Consider the following 17,525-nt stretch of genomic DNA (forward strand, 5'->3'; position numbering starts at 1 on the left):
ATTGTCAGCTCGAACATTTCCCAGTGTAATTGTGGAAACGCCGCCGCGAGTTGCTGTCGGCTGTCTGAAATACAAAGTGACCCCATAAGGATCTGTAAAAAGCCAATGTCAGCCCTCTAAAGAGTCAAGACAAAGACAAAGAAGTAGTACGGTTCTGCATACCCCATGCCATGGAATATAATTATTATCGCTATCTAGTCACCGCCCAAGAGATATTAGATCCAGTAATATAAATACCAAGGACAATGGTCTGCAAAATGATTATCACATGCTTCCGAATTTTGGAACCTATGAAGGCTAGAAGCAAATGCCAGAGGGCAAAGGGGGATGATTGCGCAGCATAGAATAGTTGTCAGTTACATGAAGCTCGCTGGCAACGCGGGGAAGAACTGTGAAGAACTCCATGCCAAAGTAAGCCATCTGCGGACTTCGCAGCGTTCTAGCTTGCCCATTCAGACGGACCGACAATGCTTGTGCATTTGGTTTTGTTGTTACGTGATGAAATCGATGTTTGTTCGCCACTAGTTTTCCCCTTGCGTTCTCCGTCTTTATCGATGAAGTTGAATCCGATGTCGTAGCAGGGTGGTGACATCTACGTCATGAACTGCCCTATTCCATATTACAAGATATGAGATCCCAACAAGGAAGGACAAGACATCACCTTACTTCTGTGATTTGATACAGCAGTTGCGAAGACAGACGGAGGAGCAATACTGGTAGGCCAATTTACATTTGAAGGAATGAAAAAGTACAATGTGTGCTGAAGATGTCTGTGAAGACACTAGATTCCCCGAGTCCCAATCTCGGTACAAAAGAAACCCGACCACATGACGCCGTTTCTAACAGGCATGGCGGACTCGTCGGAACATCTGGGAACAGGGTGGAAGAACTAAGAGATAAGTACGTAGTTAGATCTTAGTCAGGCTCGCGTTCTTCTAGGTGGTCGCCCATATAAGTGCGACAATGTTATGACTGCATGCAGGTTTGTGAAACAGTGGTCAGGAACAAATGAAGAGAGGCATACTCTATTAAAAGAGATGGTGAGTCGTGTCAGTGATTGAAGCCGGCCGGTGGGGTTTTAATGGGATGACGGCGGAGACCTCGCACACATAACCGGGGGACTTTACATTATGATGGAATCAGATATGGTGAAGATATTTGCAGGCAAAAAAGACCCACAAAAAAAAACCCTGGCTTCCAAACCCGAAATATAAAAGAAGCAATGATGGGTCTGGTATGATTGATCAACGTTAGAATCAAAGTGAGAAATCGAAGGTCAAGGATAGATACCTAGTGATATTAGCTTCCCATAGACCTAACGATTCTGGCCAGACACAAGTCTGATAGCTTCGTGATGTTACACATTGTGTGCGGGCGGTAAGTAGGTAGGTAGGCAGAAGGTTAAAAACATATGCTGTAGCAAATACTTCGTCAGTCGAGATTGTCGACATGGTCAAAGCTAAGATTCCTACCAGAGCAGCAGGGCAGGCGATGGCAAACTACAGCCCTTAGTTTCCGTATCAAATCCTTGCAAGGGAGAGTGCAGACAAAAAGCACCTAGGTAATCAGAGCTCTTTGAGCTCTTTAAACAGACACATGGACAAAAATAGTGCAGCTACCGTGCCGGATCTTTGACGATACTACTGATACAGCCTCAAATTACAAAGAACTGCACGTTGGATACAGAAAGAACATTTCGAAGCCAAAAAAAATATAGGCCAAACTGTCTAGCAATACGTGAGCATATTTAACAGCACGCGCCTCAAATGAGTTTATACCTGCTGTCACGGCAAATATAGAGATAATCGGGATCCCAGAAATATCTCGGTTTCGAGGGCTGGTGATAGTGTCGATGGGAAAACAACAAAAGTGCAGGTCGCGCGATACGATGTCAGGCTGAAGTACCCCCAGTTCCCTGGGCCATCCTATGGGACAAGCATAGTTCAATCCACCACGAGATAACCGCTAGATTAGTTTAAAAGCCAGACAATCGCCTAACAGGGCAGGAGAGTAATGATCATGCTTGTACGTCGTGGTTTAAGTTCAAAAGTGAAAGTGCCGATGTTACATAAGCAACTCAGATGTGAGGCGTGACCGGCCATTATGTCTGCCTATATCTCCCAAACACCAACTCGACCTGCTCACCGTCAATGCTCTGAAGAACAAAGCACTCGGAGAAATGGACCACAGCACAAGTTTCATGCATGTTTTTTCTCGCCCTCCCAAACCCCAAGTTCAATCAATGATAAAAGCTCATTGGAATTCTTGGTAGATCAGTCTCGGATGCGCTATTCAAGAAGTCAAGGAACGACGATAAGGAACCAAATGGAGAAGCCAAAGGTTGGTGAAGACGTCACGAGTGTCCGGTCGTAACTGAGGATTATTTCTTATGCTGATTGCGACGTGCAGATCTGCTATGTGGAGCCAGGCTCACAGCATTGTTCGTACCTTTAGTCATGTTCAAAGCCTCTCATTAAAAACCCCAGTCAGGTTCCATACACAACGGAATATTTCATATTTGTTGATCCTGCCGAACAGAAGGTCAACAAGAAGAAAAGTAGTGTTCGGCGTGCCGAACGGAAACGTTCCGCTCGGCGGAAAGCTATAGCTGTGGAGGAGGCCATGAAGAAAGCTCAGGCTATACTCCAGGGTGCGGATGACAATCACCTATCTGAAGAACCGGAAGCTACAGTGGTTGTTGATTGGAGCGTATGAGTTGCTTTGTGTATGTACATGCCTATCTTTTAATCTCTGCCGAGTAAAATATCCATGGGTAAAATCAAAGGGCACCACCCTTTCAAACGCAGTTGTTGGACGAGCCACTGGTTGCGAATAGCTATCATTTCGTCCAGGTAGAAATTGTACCTGACAAAAATGTTATCGACTTGAAACAAGAAGTGGCACAGGAGCTCACCGATCTGCTGACATCTCTCTCGTTATGGCTTGAAATCTACCATACCATCGATTGACCTGCTCTGCAACTGAAGAGTTGAATACATAATCATGGCCGTCGTGAGAAAGGAGCTCTGGAAATTTTGCGGGATTGCAGTATAGCGCGCAGAATGAATCGCTGTCTTTATGTTTGCGAAAATGAAACACATCTACAGGAAGACCACATCGAGCAAAATGTAGATCTCCAGTGGCAGTCAAATGTTGGAGAAGTTGACAGTTGTTGTCATAGAACAAGAAAGACGGCATTGCACCAGGATACTCTGCAGGGAAAACACTTTTCAGGAAATTCTGAATAAAATTAATCAGCAGAATCCAGAACGATGTGATATCTGCACCTACTTTGACTTCCACAATACCTTCTGAGTTATACATAGTAGTGCGGGCTGCAATAATACCACAGGCATACACCACGAGCTGATCATTATGTGTCACTTTGCGTGCCACGTATTTCTTAGTATGGAGATGGGGAGATTCATCATCAGCAGAAGAGGAGGCGACTCCAGCTGCATGCTCGAAATGGCGTAAGTTTTCCATAATGGACTTCCTCGTGTTTTGTGGCAATGCCTCCTCGGCAGCCATGTGGTCTGGATTCCCACAGGACATGCATCTATGAAGGCGACGGGTGCAACAATCTAAAATGAAACATTCTTCCCCTTTGTAGCTGTGCTCTTCACAGAACTGACTCTGTGAATTCTGGAGTGGTTTCATACAGACACCCTCAATGGTACATCGGTTATGACCAATAGTCACACCGTCGGTGACTCCAGCCGTACTAAATCCTAGGTCAGAGGTGAGCCGCTGTGCCAAAGAGCATGAAATTGAGTACCCACGAGCAACACCATCTATGCGGGTCATCTTCATGCATCCCTTGCATCTGTGCGCCCACATTTCTTGACCAGTTCCGCGCATTAGATGGTTTTGGAGGCGGAGCGGGGGCAGCAGTCTTGCATGTAAATCATCATGGTTAGGCGTGACGAAAGGAAATCCACGTTCGTTGAGAGAATGCCAGCAGGAAAGAGTAAAGAAGGCATCGTAGACAAGCCGTGCACCCATTTCGTCCTTCAGGCGTCCACCTGAAATGCCAACTCCTGTCGGATGCGCCAGCGCAGCATTATAGATGCGGCAGATACTCTCCGCAGATGCACTGGTAGAGCAGGCAATAAGAGACAAAGCCGCTAAGCCAATGCAAATTTTACCCACTGGGAGAACGCCATCTGGGCCTGGAAGAAGTCCATAAGCTCTCGGTGTACCCATTGACTCTGAGTAATTTGATATATATCAGACGCCATGTAGTCTTCATAAATGCGTCGAGTACCATCTCTATTGGTTTCGGTGTCATGGTACTTTTCAACGCGATAGTTATGATAATAGCGAGTTTCGCAAACTGAGTGATAGACTGAGCGTGCGCGACCAGACCGAAGCAAAGAAAAGGCCTACAACGACAATACAGATTCTTGGGGCTGATGGGAAGTATTCCCTGGCATAGCATGTATAGACGAGCTATGACAGAACGCTCCTCGGTAAGGCGGTGTCGTTTCTCCTTACACAGCTCGCTGATACAAAATGTATGCTGAGGTCGAAGATGTACCGCACCTCGGATCATATTCAAGCTGAAAATCACAGATCTCAAAGGTATACCACTTACCAATGCCAGTGGGTATAGCGAAGTTTCGAAAAGCATCATCTTCTTCAAAAATAGTCGGTACACGAACGTGAGGTAGGATATCTCGAGTGCATTTCCACAGAATCTTCACCAATTCAGGGGATAGATCAGTGGAAAGTGAAAGAAAAACGATATAAGGTGGTGGTAAACCCAACGTTGAATCGCGCTCGATCGCAGGGAGTAGCCGCAGTGAGATACAGATGAACCAAACCAATTTGGACGTGTCGAGGTTAATCAGTTGGTCAATCCCAGTTGCACGAAGTCTACTTGAGACACTTTCCAAAAGCCCGACAGCAGATACTTTATCCATGATGACAAAGAGAAGGTGAAAGATATCTCCCAGAGACGATGATCGGTTGCAGGGATGGCAGTTGCCGTGTCCCCGATTCTTTCCGACAAAGCTAGAAGCATCCTTAAATTTACACGTAGCTAACTGAGATGCCAATTTCGTGCGCGGAGACACAAAAAGAATATAATCAAGATACAAGGTTTTTATAAGTGCAAAAATCTACTTGTTCAAAATGGCACATTCATGACCTATTTGGCCGAACGCTGAGCGTGCTTGGTCTTGGACGTTTGCTTGGGTTTGGGTAGCCCTGCAATGATGGCAGTGGTGATCTTCCTCCCCTCTTCCAGTCTCTCCCTCTTCTTCTTCTCTAACACACTCTTCTCCACCTTGGTCAAATGTCGCCGTCCTCCCAGTTTGCCCTCCTCGGCCGCATCCGGAAATGTCACCAGCATGGTATTCTTCAGCTTCTCCATGGACATGGACTTGGTGTCATTCAACAGCACTTGCATTTTCAGATGGTCGTCTCCGACGCGACGTCGGATGAACGTGATACATTCGCACCAATCTGCGAAGTTTCGGCTCTTCTTCAGGAAATCTTTGGCAACTACAACCTTTGGCGGCTTCCTGTCCCATAATTCGCGTGGTATCTTGGGATCGGATTCTTCAGGACGAGTGATTCTAGTGTCAGTGATATTGGTGACCCAGGTGACGATGTTGAATATCTCCTTTTGTTGAAAGTTCTCATGCCGAGCCTTTGAAACTATGATGTCGTAAAACTTGTGTTTGTGGTATTTGTGATGAAGAAGAACGAGCCATTTGTCGCTATTCATTTCCGCCTTTATTGCACGTGAGCGAAGGGGGGCCTGGTCTCTTTCGGAGAGGGCCTTGGTCTTGCTTGAAGAGGTTTCAATGTCTTCATGCTGGTCGCCACGAAATAACTCTGAACGAAGACTGCTGAGGACCGCCTCCTGAGGAGCAGGTGAGTGAGTGGCTGAACTGGCATCGAAACGATGACAATACCTTGTGCGGTACCTGCAGCTCAACCATGAATGTAGCAGAGAAGGAGTCGGTTTCAACATTCTGCTCTAAGGGGAGCGTTTTAAACAGAGACGCGTGAAGGGCTGGAGGTAAGCCATACATGATGATGAGGGATTCTGGCTCGACAACAGCGTCAGTTGAAGGAAAAATATGAGCTAAGTGTTTGGGCTGTTGCAGGGTGGGACCGTTCAATAGAATCCGTAGCACCGGGACTAGAAAGAACAATTAGATGAGGCAGTGACAACTGGACAGGTATCAAATACCTTTACCCGCGCTCAATACGAGTCGAGTGAATTTATGCGAGTTCAGGAAAGCGTCGAAGAGGACGTCTGAAGAGGCCTCAAATCTATGGAGCAAACGATCCTGGGGTCCATTCCAAACTACTTGAGTAACCAGAACATCACAGACGGTGATTGGGAGTGAGCCGATGGAACGAGCACCATCGATAGTTATATGCAATGTGACTGGTCAAGATATTGAGAAGAATTTAGCGATGCTTAGGTCGAATAGCACACCTGTTCGCCTCTCACTATAGGTATTGATACCCAGGCTTCGTGGGGGAGAGTTGGATTGATCCGCGTCTGAATTGGGTACGACTCCCTCGGAACCATCCCAACAAGGGGCGTCATCTTCGAATCGAACCCGTTTGACCCTCGGAGCCAGGATAGCTTCCCCAGATGGCCTTGGCTCCAGGGCAGGGCTGGGACTCGGAGTCAGGCTAGGAAGACCCCTGCCGATAGCGGAAATTTCCTATCCATGGCGTGAAGGTCAGTTTGATCTCGCGGAAGGGGGGGAGGGAATACCATTTGGGCCATCAAATCCTTTGGAAGTGGAAACATCCCTTCCAGATGAAAATGAGCAATAACAGGCTCCACTTCGGTAGGGACTGCCATAAGCCCGACATCTTTGTTGAGACGTGTTATGTCCAGAACCTTGGGCCACGACACCGGTATATTGAGATTTGCAATCATCTGTTTCAAGTCCGTTCTTTTGGGAAACTTCAATCGAGACGCCCCGCGAGGATCTTTGACTTGCACGGTGTTCTTGTATGTGCGGAATAACACCTTTAATGCATGAGATAATGGCAAAGGAACGACGAGGAACACTACTACCGAAAGAACCCTAGGACCAACCTCCTCCCTAGAGAAAGAGGGATGAAAATGTACCAAATCGTAGTGTATTGAAGAACCTACAGATCGGAGTATGTTATAAAAGTAACCATGAGAGGGGCTGCGAAATGCGAAATGGGTTCAATTAGCAGAGCTTACGACCGAAAGCAGGGGTAGACAACCTCAAGACGTCCAACCCACTTATACATAGCGGCGTGTTAGTTTGAATATTGATCCGGGCTGTATTGAAGGAGAAGCAGAAACGAAAGACGCAAATTCTTTGACGTGATAGCAATTCTTTTTCAATCGGTTACGTAATGAACCGTTCAGCTTAGTTTGTAGCAGAGTCGACCAATTCACACTGTTTCACTGTAGTAAGCAACGGAGTCGACTGTTTTACTGTTTGACGAACACATCACACTTCCAGTCTTGGACCTTGATGTCACTAACAATATTGTATTTTTACGGATAATTATTGTTTATCGGCACCACAGTCTTTGGCTTCCCCACCATTCGGTCCAGTGGTGGACTTCCAGACACCGGTAGTGTAGTATGGTCACGCAAGCCTTTTTAATTCTGCCCACTCTCCTGCCTTCATGCGACCTGCTTCTACAGCTGTCCTTTTCATATGTTCAGGGATGGCATTCCATATTCTTCTGTTCCGCCGAAAGGTGCCATCCACGTAGGGAATCTTCTGCCAAAGGAGGATAAGCCAAATTACCATGAACAAGAGGAAAGGACTTTACATCCGTATTAAATACTTCAGAGAAGTAGTACTCCATTCTCCGGGGCAAACGACCAGCAGCCTCATCCAAATCCTGCAGCCTCTGAATTTCTTGAAAACCATACTCCATATCACAAACATACATCGTCAGCCATGGAGACAAAAATCCGGGTTGAATATCGATAGAGTGACCACCGGATCTTGATGCTCCTTCCCTAATAAATGCTATTAACAAACACCGTTCTGGTGGAAATGCGTGAACACTTACCTTAATGTACGACCGCCTGGGACTCTGGAGAAGATATCGCCTGAGGAGGGAACAGCCGCATTGCCTGATGGACCGTCTGCACCACCGGAATCACCGTGTAACCTTCCAAACGGAAAAGCATTGAACTCCAGAGGCAATTGGGGAGATGCCGTGCTGCTTGTGACACTATGACGGCCACCCACGCCACCAGTTAAGCTGCGACGGCCACTCCGGCTGCCTGCGCTGCGCTGGCTACTCGAACTGCCACCACTATGCGATCTCCGACTGGGAGGGGAATCCTCAAAGGACATGGAATCTGTCCGGGAACGCTTTGATGGGGTGGTAGGTGTCGATGTCGTAAATCCAGGAGAAGTAGGGTCTTTTGGATCAGGGAGGCCCAAACAGACTTGAACATCCAAAGTTCTGATATAGAAAGTCTCCCCAGGTTCGACTACAAACGGGCTTTCTCGGTTGGTCCAGTTACCTGTCTCAGGATCATACAGTCCAAACTGCGCGATGTTGACTTCAGGAGCTATCACTTTGAGTCGTCTCACGATGAGATCAGAATCGGCGGGACACCATCGCTGCTCTACAGGGGCAACCGGAGGGTGAAATTCCTCTGGAGGTTGACCGTCCTGCAATATTGTTCAGATCACCGATGTGGCAGAGCTGAGAAATCTACCCACCAAGACGTATAAGACGACGTATATGGTTCGCGCCTGGAGGGGTTGAGGGCTATTCCAGCCTTGGGAGGCGAGAGTATGGAGAAGCATATGAGAAGCATGCCTTCCGTACAGGCCAACCAGGGACGAAGATGGCGGAGGGTTGGCTAATCGCTGTGCAACAGTCCTGTGAGTAGATAGTTTGCACGACGGAAGAGTAGGCTGTTCCATTCGTAGTCGTATACAACAAGCTTTACAGCTCAGATAGGCGCATGTTAGTGCATGTCGGCTAGGAACAGAAACACCTTCTGGGGTCACTTTGAGGCAATACTTGGCTATGCATGGCGACGATGAATCCCGACCCTTTTCGAAAATGCGATGGTGAGAGGGAAGAAATGGTAAGTTCGGCGACAGATCGTAACGCCACAAGAAACCATCGCATTGCATGTTAGTACACTGAAAATGTCAAGGATGTGAATGATATGGAGAACGAAGCAATTGATACATACCATAGAATACCAGTATCCTTTATTTGCAGGATTTCTTTTACCGCTGCTTTTCACTGGAACGCTGAAGACGCTGCCACAGTCACATTGCAATGGATTATCATGCCTATCGTCTTCAGATAAATCTTGCGATTCCATGAGTATAAAGAGACTGGAGAGACACTACTACAGCAGTGCAGTATCGAAGCTATTTGAATGCTCAACACGGCCTTCGGGATCCCTAAGAGACAAACCCGGTGTATATTCTACCTCTGACTGGTGTGGCGCCTGCCAGTGAGACCTCGGGGTTCGGGTCGCCTAGTCATCTCGTGGAAAGGATGGATGAATAACCTCCATTCTATTGTTCGAATATCAAAAGTGTACCAGACTCACCAATATGAGAGCATGGAAAGAAGAAAAATGACACTTTCTGCGAAATATGGCCCAGTCGGGTGCTCCATAGCTGAACCAGTTTGATATGTCGAATGCACCACACGAACACCTCCAATAGCCTTCTCCTGCCCCGCTCGCAGATGTCCAGTGAACGCGTAGTGTGTGGTTGATGGTGGCGTTAATAGGGGGTTTGAATTGTAGATCATGACGCATTGAAGACTATTTTAAGCGCCAATAGCTGATTACAGGGTTGATCCCGCGACGGTTATATTTTGAAATTGAAGAGCCGCTTAGTACCAGTTAGTACCTTAAAGCAAATAAGCTTTGTATCTGTCGGTGGTATATTTGCACTATTTCTGCACCTCACGACTGGCGACGAAATAGCAAGTGGAGTCCATAGATGTGGCCCTCATAAATACGTACGATACATCCTGGATCCGACCTTCTCCAGCAGTTGAGTTCTACGACTAGTCTTAACCGTTTTCGAACTTGAAATTGTATCGATCAACGTCTGTTATTTATTAAAATCGACAACATACCGACTCACAAGGTCCAAGGATGAAGTCTCTTCCTTAGATTTCATCCAAGCATCTAAAAAAATTATTGGCCCTTCTTCTATACAATTTTTGATGTCTTCTAGAGACAAGTGATGTACTAATAAGCAAATAGATTTATCCTTAACGAATACTGTAAACTCCACGCAAGGTCCTCCTTAAAGGCTTCAAATGGATGACAGCGTTCTTGTGGCGAGGAGAGGCAATGTTGAATTTTCATTCTTGAGGAGACGTCCTTATTTAGAGAGTCCTTTGGTTCACAGCTGTCAGCAGCAGTACCATTTTCAGGAAGGTCGACCTGCAATACCAGGAGTAGCAGCCAGACACTGTGAAGACACCAGCACCCTAAGTGCTATTCGTTGATTTAGGGTGGTTAACGAAATTAGTTCTAATCTGCTAGGATGAAACAACATCCATTCTATTATTCAAATATCATAAGTGTGCGGCGCCCATATGTTCACGAAGGCATGGAAGGAAAAATGTCACCTTGTGCGAAATACAAGCCCAACCAGGTGCTTCGTCTGTTACGTCAAATATTTCTGCTCGAACTCCTCCAATAGGCTCTTTCCCATTCGCAGGCGAATACAAAGTAGCGTGTAGTTGATAGCGCCGTTGATAGGGAGTCGATGGTGTAAAGTACTGTAGATCATGATGCATTGAAGATCAAGATTGTTTCAATCGGAGCCGAGGAGGAATCCCACATAATTAAAACATATTTAATCCATTACATATTTTGTGCTCGGATCGGATCAGGTCCTCCAATGAGCCATATCAGACGAGAATAGCTATGCAGTCACAGGCACTCCTTTATTCAACATGTTCAACAGTGCGAGTTCGACAATTTGAGAGGCTTTTGTGAAACACTCATTGGTATTGCTATTTATTCGTATGGAGGAAGAGGCAACGGATGACACTTTGGGGTCGCGAGGTCTCTAAACGTTAACCCTAATTTGAATTTGAACAGCTTCTGTTTCGGTGGGCAGTAAGAAGCAGTAAGTAGCAGTAAGTAGCTTGTTAAGCTCCCCTGACAACCGGTGCTGATTAGTACGGAACTTTCCGAACGCTTTGACCACTACCTCCCCCACCCGCCCTTGGGCGGACTATATCAGGGAAATTCCGAGGAGAGAGATCATACCATCGGGTTGATTTCCACTGGAAACTTACTAGATATTTTGTTATCGTAAATCTCTGTTGCAACTTCGTTCCAAACGACACTCCTCCAACGGCTTTGAAGTGGTGATTGAGCTTTCCTAAAGGAAAATTACAATTTGTAGCCAAACATCTCCAGATTTGTTAGGCTTCCCCGATTCAAACGTGTATTGCGGGACATCGGTGCTTTGTCAAAAGCACTGCCAAAAATTTTACTGCTCACCGATTCGTCCACATAGACAAGTTGGTTCATCACAACTTGCCAATCGTCACCCATGTCGAACTCTTACAAGGCCCCTGGCATCCTCTGCAGTGATGATACCCTCCAAATCTTTGTCTTAACGGAAACTATTGACAGGCCGACTGTCACGGCTATTGATGAGTCTCTCAAAAGATTTGTATACAACGGTCGACATGGCTCCGTGGTAGACAAGTGGATCGCTCAGGTCTGGGGACTTATTCGTCGACTTGGATATTGTTTAATGTCATATTAATATGCAGTCGGAACTCAGACAATGCCTTTCACGCTGGGATGGCTATTGGTGTGTCCTGAAGGGAAACCATTTATTACAAGAGAGCAAGATAACTCCAAGATGTGTTATAGTGCGCCTATGTCTTATCTTTAAGCATAAGTTCTATTTCTGCTTACCACGAAACCATGCAGTTCAATGCCATTTGTAAGGGGCTAGATACATGTCCTGACGCAGATCTACTGAAGCTTTGGTCGACATGTCTATGCCCTTTGGTTCAACATGCCTCCTTGAACGAACATACTTACATGAGGAGTGTTGCGCCTGCCGCTATATGGGTAAGACTAGTGGCATGCCACGCGGGTATTCTGGACCTAGTTTCAGACACAAAAATTGGACAAGCGGAGGTGTCAGAGTGGCCAATATTTGCTGTAGACCGGCCAAGTTTGGTACGTTATTTACTATATCCTGCGGTTGGCTATCCATCTCACTCAAAGTTTTACAGTGTGATTCTTGTATTTATCAGGAAGCACGATGTCAATATCTTGTGGATGCAGACCGACAGGCTCCATGTTGACGGTGTGCCATTCGGGGCCAGTCTTGTACCACAGCTTCAGAACACCAGGGTTCAGTGTCCAGACTTATGGCGACCCTTCATCAATTCAGGGCGTCCGTATCAGTCCATGCAGTCTTGAATGTACTGCGCTCAGCCGACTCGAAGCTATTCACCGATACCCACCGAAGCACAGTTGTTGATCTAGAGAGGTGGTGGGCGTGGCTCCATCATCGGATGGCAATGGCAGGGTTTCCCATTGAGGATGTTACTGTTGAAGCCTTAATGAAAGCGATATCAGACTCACCTTACGTACCCGAGCCACTGCTTAGGGAGTGAACATTAAGCAGCTTTGTATACGTACTTTCTGTCTGTTTCACTCAATACACATGGGATCTAGGCATCGAAATATTTTTTTAGCAGTATAGTCGAAAGCCTGAAACCTTTCGGTGGAGGCCTTTGGTGACCTCGATACGGAGATGCCAAATTTAACTTTGTTCTAACTTCTTGCTACCGGCATTCTAATGCTGTTGGATGTTGGAATGGGCCCGTTTGTTATGTCCCGACCCTTTCTAAGACGAGTCTGACTGGAAGATGTAACACTCAAAAATTAATTGGAAATACAAGACGATGAGGAAGTCTTCATCGTCGACGACGGTAGCACGAACAATAAATACCGGAATGAAACTCGGCCCGAAGAGGCTGTAACCAAGGCTTCTTTGCTGATGATGCCGCACAACTAAAATGACGCGAGCGAAATCCACCCAATTCATATACTGACTATGATAAAAAGATATGTTGTAAAGTCCTACGCAAACTTCACCGTATGATAACAACATTGCAGTGCAATCAGTACTGTCAGAATCAGTCAGACTACTCACAACGCCAACTGTTCACTGATGTTCACGCTTGTTCAGATCGCGCTTGGCCAGCTCAAACAGTTCCTTTGAGTTTGATCACAATGCTTCAATGCCTCATGGGACCTATGTCATATTACCGGCGGTTCACGGTGGAAGTAACTTGAAATGAACTACGAGTAACAACTAGCCTGAGGCGAGCCCGCCAACTCCGACTTTCATTTTCTTAAAGTCAAACAGCGGATGTCTTGGGATCAGCCACATCCGTTTCCTGGATCTCGTTCTTCACAGTGAGGCAGCAACTCAAGTCCTGCATCTCTGAATCGGCATCAGCCTCATGAAGAGTATCACCAAGGGAGGAGCCAGTCGTTGCTTGGATCTACAAGGGTAACAGATTTCAGTGTACACGTATGTGGATTGACCATGCACAACGGCAGCCTCGTGACGACAGGAAAGCGAGACATCATTATCATTTGAAAGAGAAGCTCGCAGAGAGCTCTGAGCTGACAGGGTCATTAGCACCGTTAGGGTATATACTCTTGCCATCGAAAATTGTACCAGCAGACTTCAAACTCAAGTCTCAGGCATCGATAATGGGATGTTCAACTTGAGTACTCACTGAAGTGTTGCCTTAGGGAGACATAGGAACTACAATATGGGTCAGGCTCCCCAATGTCCATTTAAATAAGCACACGTACCAAGACAAGATTTAAGGCCCTGAGAAAAGCTGTTAGCCCGCTCGTCTCAATAGACATATGGATGAGCCGTTGCACTACAGGGGCTTCCGTGGTTTAATGGAGAAAATCTATGACCAGACAGGGAGCGCACCTGTACTCGTAAGACGTTCCGGAGTTCCAGAACCAAGTAGATGCAGTATGAGAGTGCCCGCTATAGAAAGGTCAGCGATGGAAGTCTGATTCTCAAAACATCAGCACAGCAACATCGAAAAAAAGAGAAAAGATATACAGAAGCCAGCCAGCATGTTATCGGCACTGAGAAGTGCGATAGAAGACTTAATCGCTGTTCGACAATAAAAAAACCTGAAACTCTGCAAAAAAAAAAATCTTCAGAAACGTCATGTGTAAGAGAAATGGGCTGTCCCTGGACGATGCTCACGTTATTCCGGATCCAAAGGAAAATAGCATAACTGGCATTCGCTTCAGGGTCGGGCAATGACTTTGTCGCTTCAGAAGACAACGACTTACGTATCCCCAAGCAAACAACGATCCCTCGAGCTCTGGTTAAGAGCCAATACCTGTGACCGAAGATTGTAAGTATGATGACTTTGAAACTAGACAATGACGGGGCGGAGCGTGATAGTTACTTTGAGACTAATCACGCCATCGCTTGAAGGCCCTTATTCACCTGGCAAGGAAGAACGTTTGGGCGGTAAAACCTGTACTAGCAGTCAGACAGGGCTCCATCCACATCGTCCATGACTGGATGTCGATGTAGACGGGTTGTCCAAAATGAAGGACCCCAGTTCGAAAAATCACATGGCTAATGGTTTTGATGAGGCTATTTTCTGGCTTGTCCAAGAGATGACTCACAAATCAAAGCCTTCTAGTGCTGCGTTGAGGATGAAAAGCACCGTAACAATGGTTTTATTGACCACCAGGTCGGATCGCATAGGGCCACCGAAGTAATGGTAAATCTCCAGAGCGACCATGCCAAACAATGCTTGCTGAATGATTATTCCGACCAAGAAGGGGCCAAAGGAGAAGGCAGCGTCTCTGTCAAGGCCGGTTGATGCAATAGTATCGGTCATGATGGGCTGAAAGGAATGAATAAGCGAGGTGAAGGTCGCCAAGCCGACTGGGAGTTTTTGACCAACCTTTGAACCTAAATTGACTTGAAGACATCAAAACCTCGGGAGATGCCCAGTGTTTCAAGCGCGCATTCTCTCGAAGATGTGTCGGCAAGTTGATGGGTAAAGAATACTTCCTCCTGGGGTACTAGCTGATGGAGGAAGTTGATGCCAAAACTCTAACGTGATAGATATGTCAACTGCAACTGAAAAATCAGAAGGTAAACACGAAATTTAATGGCAGTAAAGGAGTACGGATAGGCACAGCGACATTGGTATCAACAAATCAGTGGTACTGCTAGGATGAGAAGTTCAGATCTTAATGAATACGACTGAATGACAACGCATGCTGGTAAATTGGTCTTCGGGAAGTTATGTAGCAACTGCCGCTTTGACCGCGCTCATGGCAGCACTCGGACTTCTCCAAAAATGCATTTAGTCTGAAAGAGGGATAAAAAGAAGACAGAAGAAACCGAATGCGATCAGCGTACTAGCCATAATCGATATCCGTCATATGAGGAACCCTTGTTCAGATGTCGGCGATGGTTCAGCTTTCCATAGTAATGCTGCGTTGGATGGCATGTCTAAGAACGAGTTGATAGTAAAACAGCTACTCACTGGAGGCCAGTAATTGTCAACAGGGAGATCATTATGCGCAAGAAGCAACCATCATTATCATGGTGATGGACACTCCAATGCAAAGGGGTAAAAGAAAGATCATATATCATATATTCAATTGAGGAGAGGAACACGAGGTGGTGCTCCGACGTGGTGGGCGATTCGAATGGTAATCAGGTGCATTGGAGTTGGATCGGACATTACATAAAATGGACGTGTTTTTGTAGGGTGCGATCAAAACGGTACGAGCCTTTCATGGCCACGGCACGTGTGGACGTGGCCATTCCTGATTGGGATGTTGTGCCGGTACCAACACGAACACGAACACCACTGTGTCGTGTTTCGATGGATGCCGAGAATTTCACCACAATGGGCCTGTCCTTTGTATTTTTTTTTGCAAGCTCCTGTGTTTCACCATACAATCCATAATATTTGACCTATCATTCATTATTTGATCAGCGTCCGAGTCTTCAGACTCGTAGTTTGGTCCCAACGTTTTTTCAGCGGATAGCGCCACGGTTGGAAAATTAGCACTGAAGCGAAATATATTAAGACACCTTTCTGGTGTATCCTCCACCCCGATGGCACATAGCACTAGTCCTTCCATGAACACTCCGAAATATGTCCTGCCTGTACTGATTTTCAATTGTCAATTATAAGTGTTGCGGCGACCAGAGCCCAAGTTCTGCTGAGATTGTAGTTCGTGAGGGTGCTTGCACCAGATGAACCAGAGGGGTTGCCGATGTACAGTCGCTTGAATATTCCGCAAGCACGGTGACAGAAGGATCACAATCACGCCATGCATGTAGGCAAACCTTACATTCTGTTGCTGTAAGTAATTAAATTTACGAAGGAGCCTACAGATCATCATGCACACCGTCCTCTCCGTCATCCCAAGCAAATGCAAAAGTACCATATCTTGCACTCTCTACCATGGTCTCCCATGCCCTTTCACCCAACTCTTCGTCCCGAGCACTTTTCTGGGCCATATCCTGCATAATTAGTCTCCATCCTACCTCAGGCACCAGTACAAAATTCACAAAATCTGGCTCATCAAACTTCCACATGTTGACCGTGGAGTTCTGGAGTTCTTGGAGTAATTTCCTCATCACATTCGAAATTATTTGTATACCACGTTGACCATAGCTACACGAAGTTAATGAGAATCAATTGAATATCCACAATTCATGTCAAGACTTACTATCCTGGTTGAGCAAACTGGTACAGCTGTGGACGGTCGCTGGCTTTTATGGCCCCGGAAAATCATGTGGTGAGATAGTTATATGGGACACTTGAGATCCGCTCCTGGGACTTTTCTATGAATCGCAGCATGGGAGCCGACTCGGACAACTCTTTAACACGTTCCTCAAAGCAGTTCCAGTCCACTTTCAGAGGCCAGCCTTGCGTTTCCACTAGGACAAACTCGATCTCCCTCAAATGCACCCCGCAGGCTTTGGCCTGTTTCAGCGTGGAGACCTCACAATGCAGAGGGTTGACGTCGTTGGGTTCCAGGGTTGAAAAGGGTATAACCTCTTCCCAGACTGCCAGCTGAGCTTCGGAAGGAGTACCGCGGGGCAACACTTGGTCGCAGAAGGGACAAAGCGTCTTGGGGTCTACAGTGGTAACATGGGTGTCTGTAACGTCTTCTGCAGGAGAGTTAGGCCAACTCATAATGTGCACATCAGTCGCAATGATTGCGCACCTGCCATCGGTTCAAGTTTTATCAGGTCCTTTGTCCATTCTGGAAAGTCTTGAAGAGGGGAAAGGTATCTGCCAGGGTATTCAGCAGGTGTCATTCCCTTGTCCAATGCGAGCAGGAATCCTTTATTGGCTGTGAGAGTCTAAGAAGATAAGCAAATGCCGGGTGTAAAAGCTGCCTGACCTTGAGCCTCTCTAAGCAACTGTTCATCTATATGCTCCTTAGAACGAGACAGATGACCTCCGACAGTCTCCAT

The 17,525-nt window shown here is 46.4% G+C and overlaps 5 protein-coding genes across 5 annotated transcripts; all 5 read right to left on the reverse strand.

The window, feature by feature from the left end:
• Nucleotides 1-2,744: 2,744 nt before the first annotated feature.
• EV420DRAFT_1275786 (uncharacterized protein) lies at nt 2,745-4,555 on the reverse strand (the record flags this gene model as incomplete). Its single annotated transcript, XM_060467923.1, has 6 exons — nt 2,745-2,865; nt 2,915-3,240; nt 3,292-3,731; nt 3,783-4,096; nt 4,153-4,336; nt 4,390-4,555. 6 exons carry the CDS (start codon nt 4,553-4,555, stop codon nt 2,745-2,747), a joined length of 1,551 nt encoding a protein of 516 aa, XP_060326356.1.
• Nucleotides 4,556-5,152: 597 nt separating this feature from the next.
• EV420DRAFT_1647404 (uncharacterized protein) lies at nt 5,153-7,164 on the reverse strand (the record flags this gene model as incomplete). The annotated part of the gene is made up of 6 exons (XM_060478037.1): nt 5,153-5,872; nt 5,925-6,154; nt 6,206-6,406; nt 6,458-6,692; nt 6,746-7,082; nt 7,136-7,164. The coding sequence occupies 6 exons, from the start codon at nt 7,162-7,164 to the stop codon at nt 5,153-5,155; spliced, it is 1,752 nt and encodes a 583-aa protein (XP_060326357.1).
• Nucleotides 7,165-7,683: 519 nt separating this feature from the next.
• On the reverse strand, nt 7,684-9,768 carry EV420DRAFT_1483503 (uncharacterized protein; the record flags this gene model as incomplete). The annotated part of the gene is made up of 5 exons (XM_060469995.1): nt 7,684-7,990; nt 8,044-8,657; nt 8,709-8,858; nt 9,194-9,263; nt 9,563-9,768. The coding sequence occupies 5 exons, from the start codon at nt 9,766-9,768 to the stop codon at nt 7,684-7,686; spliced, it is 1,347 nt and encodes a 448-aa protein (XP_060326358.1).
• Nucleotides 9,769-13,377: 3,609 nt separating this feature from the next.
• On the reverse strand, nt 13,378-14,913 carry EV420DRAFT_1647406 (uncharacterized protein; the record flags this gene model as incomplete). Its single annotated transcript, XM_060478038.1, has 8 exons — nt 13,378-13,524; nt 13,575-13,710; nt 13,765-13,793; nt 13,844-13,926; nt 13,974-14,033; nt 14,351-14,436; nt 14,511-14,645; nt 14,696-14,913. 8 exons carry the CDS (start codon nt 14,911-14,913, stop codon nt 13,378-13,380), a joined length of 894 nt encoding a protein of 297 aa, XP_060326359.1.
• A 1,514-nt stretch (nt 14,914-16,427) lies between these two features.
• Nucleotides 16,428-17,525, reverse strand: EV420DRAFT_1647407 (uncharacterized protein; the record flags this gene model as incomplete). The annotated part of the gene is made up of 5 exons (XM_060478039.1): nt 16,428-16,716; nt 16,772-16,810; nt 16,883-17,216; nt 17,273-17,401; nt 17,453-17,525. 5 exons carry the CDS (start codon nt 17,523-17,525, stop codon nt 16,428-16,430), a joined length of 864 nt encoding a protein of 287 aa, XP_060326360.1.

This window comes from Desarmillaria tabescens (genome assembly GCF_030435595.1).
Source record: "Desarmillaria tabescens strain CCBAS 213 chromosome Unknown EV420scaffold_42, whole genome shotgun sequence".
In the NCBI taxonomy this organism is placed as follows: domain Eukaryota; kingdom Fungi; phylum Basidiomycota; class Agaricomycetes; order Agaricales; family Physalacriaceae; genus Desarmillaria; species Desarmillaria tabescens.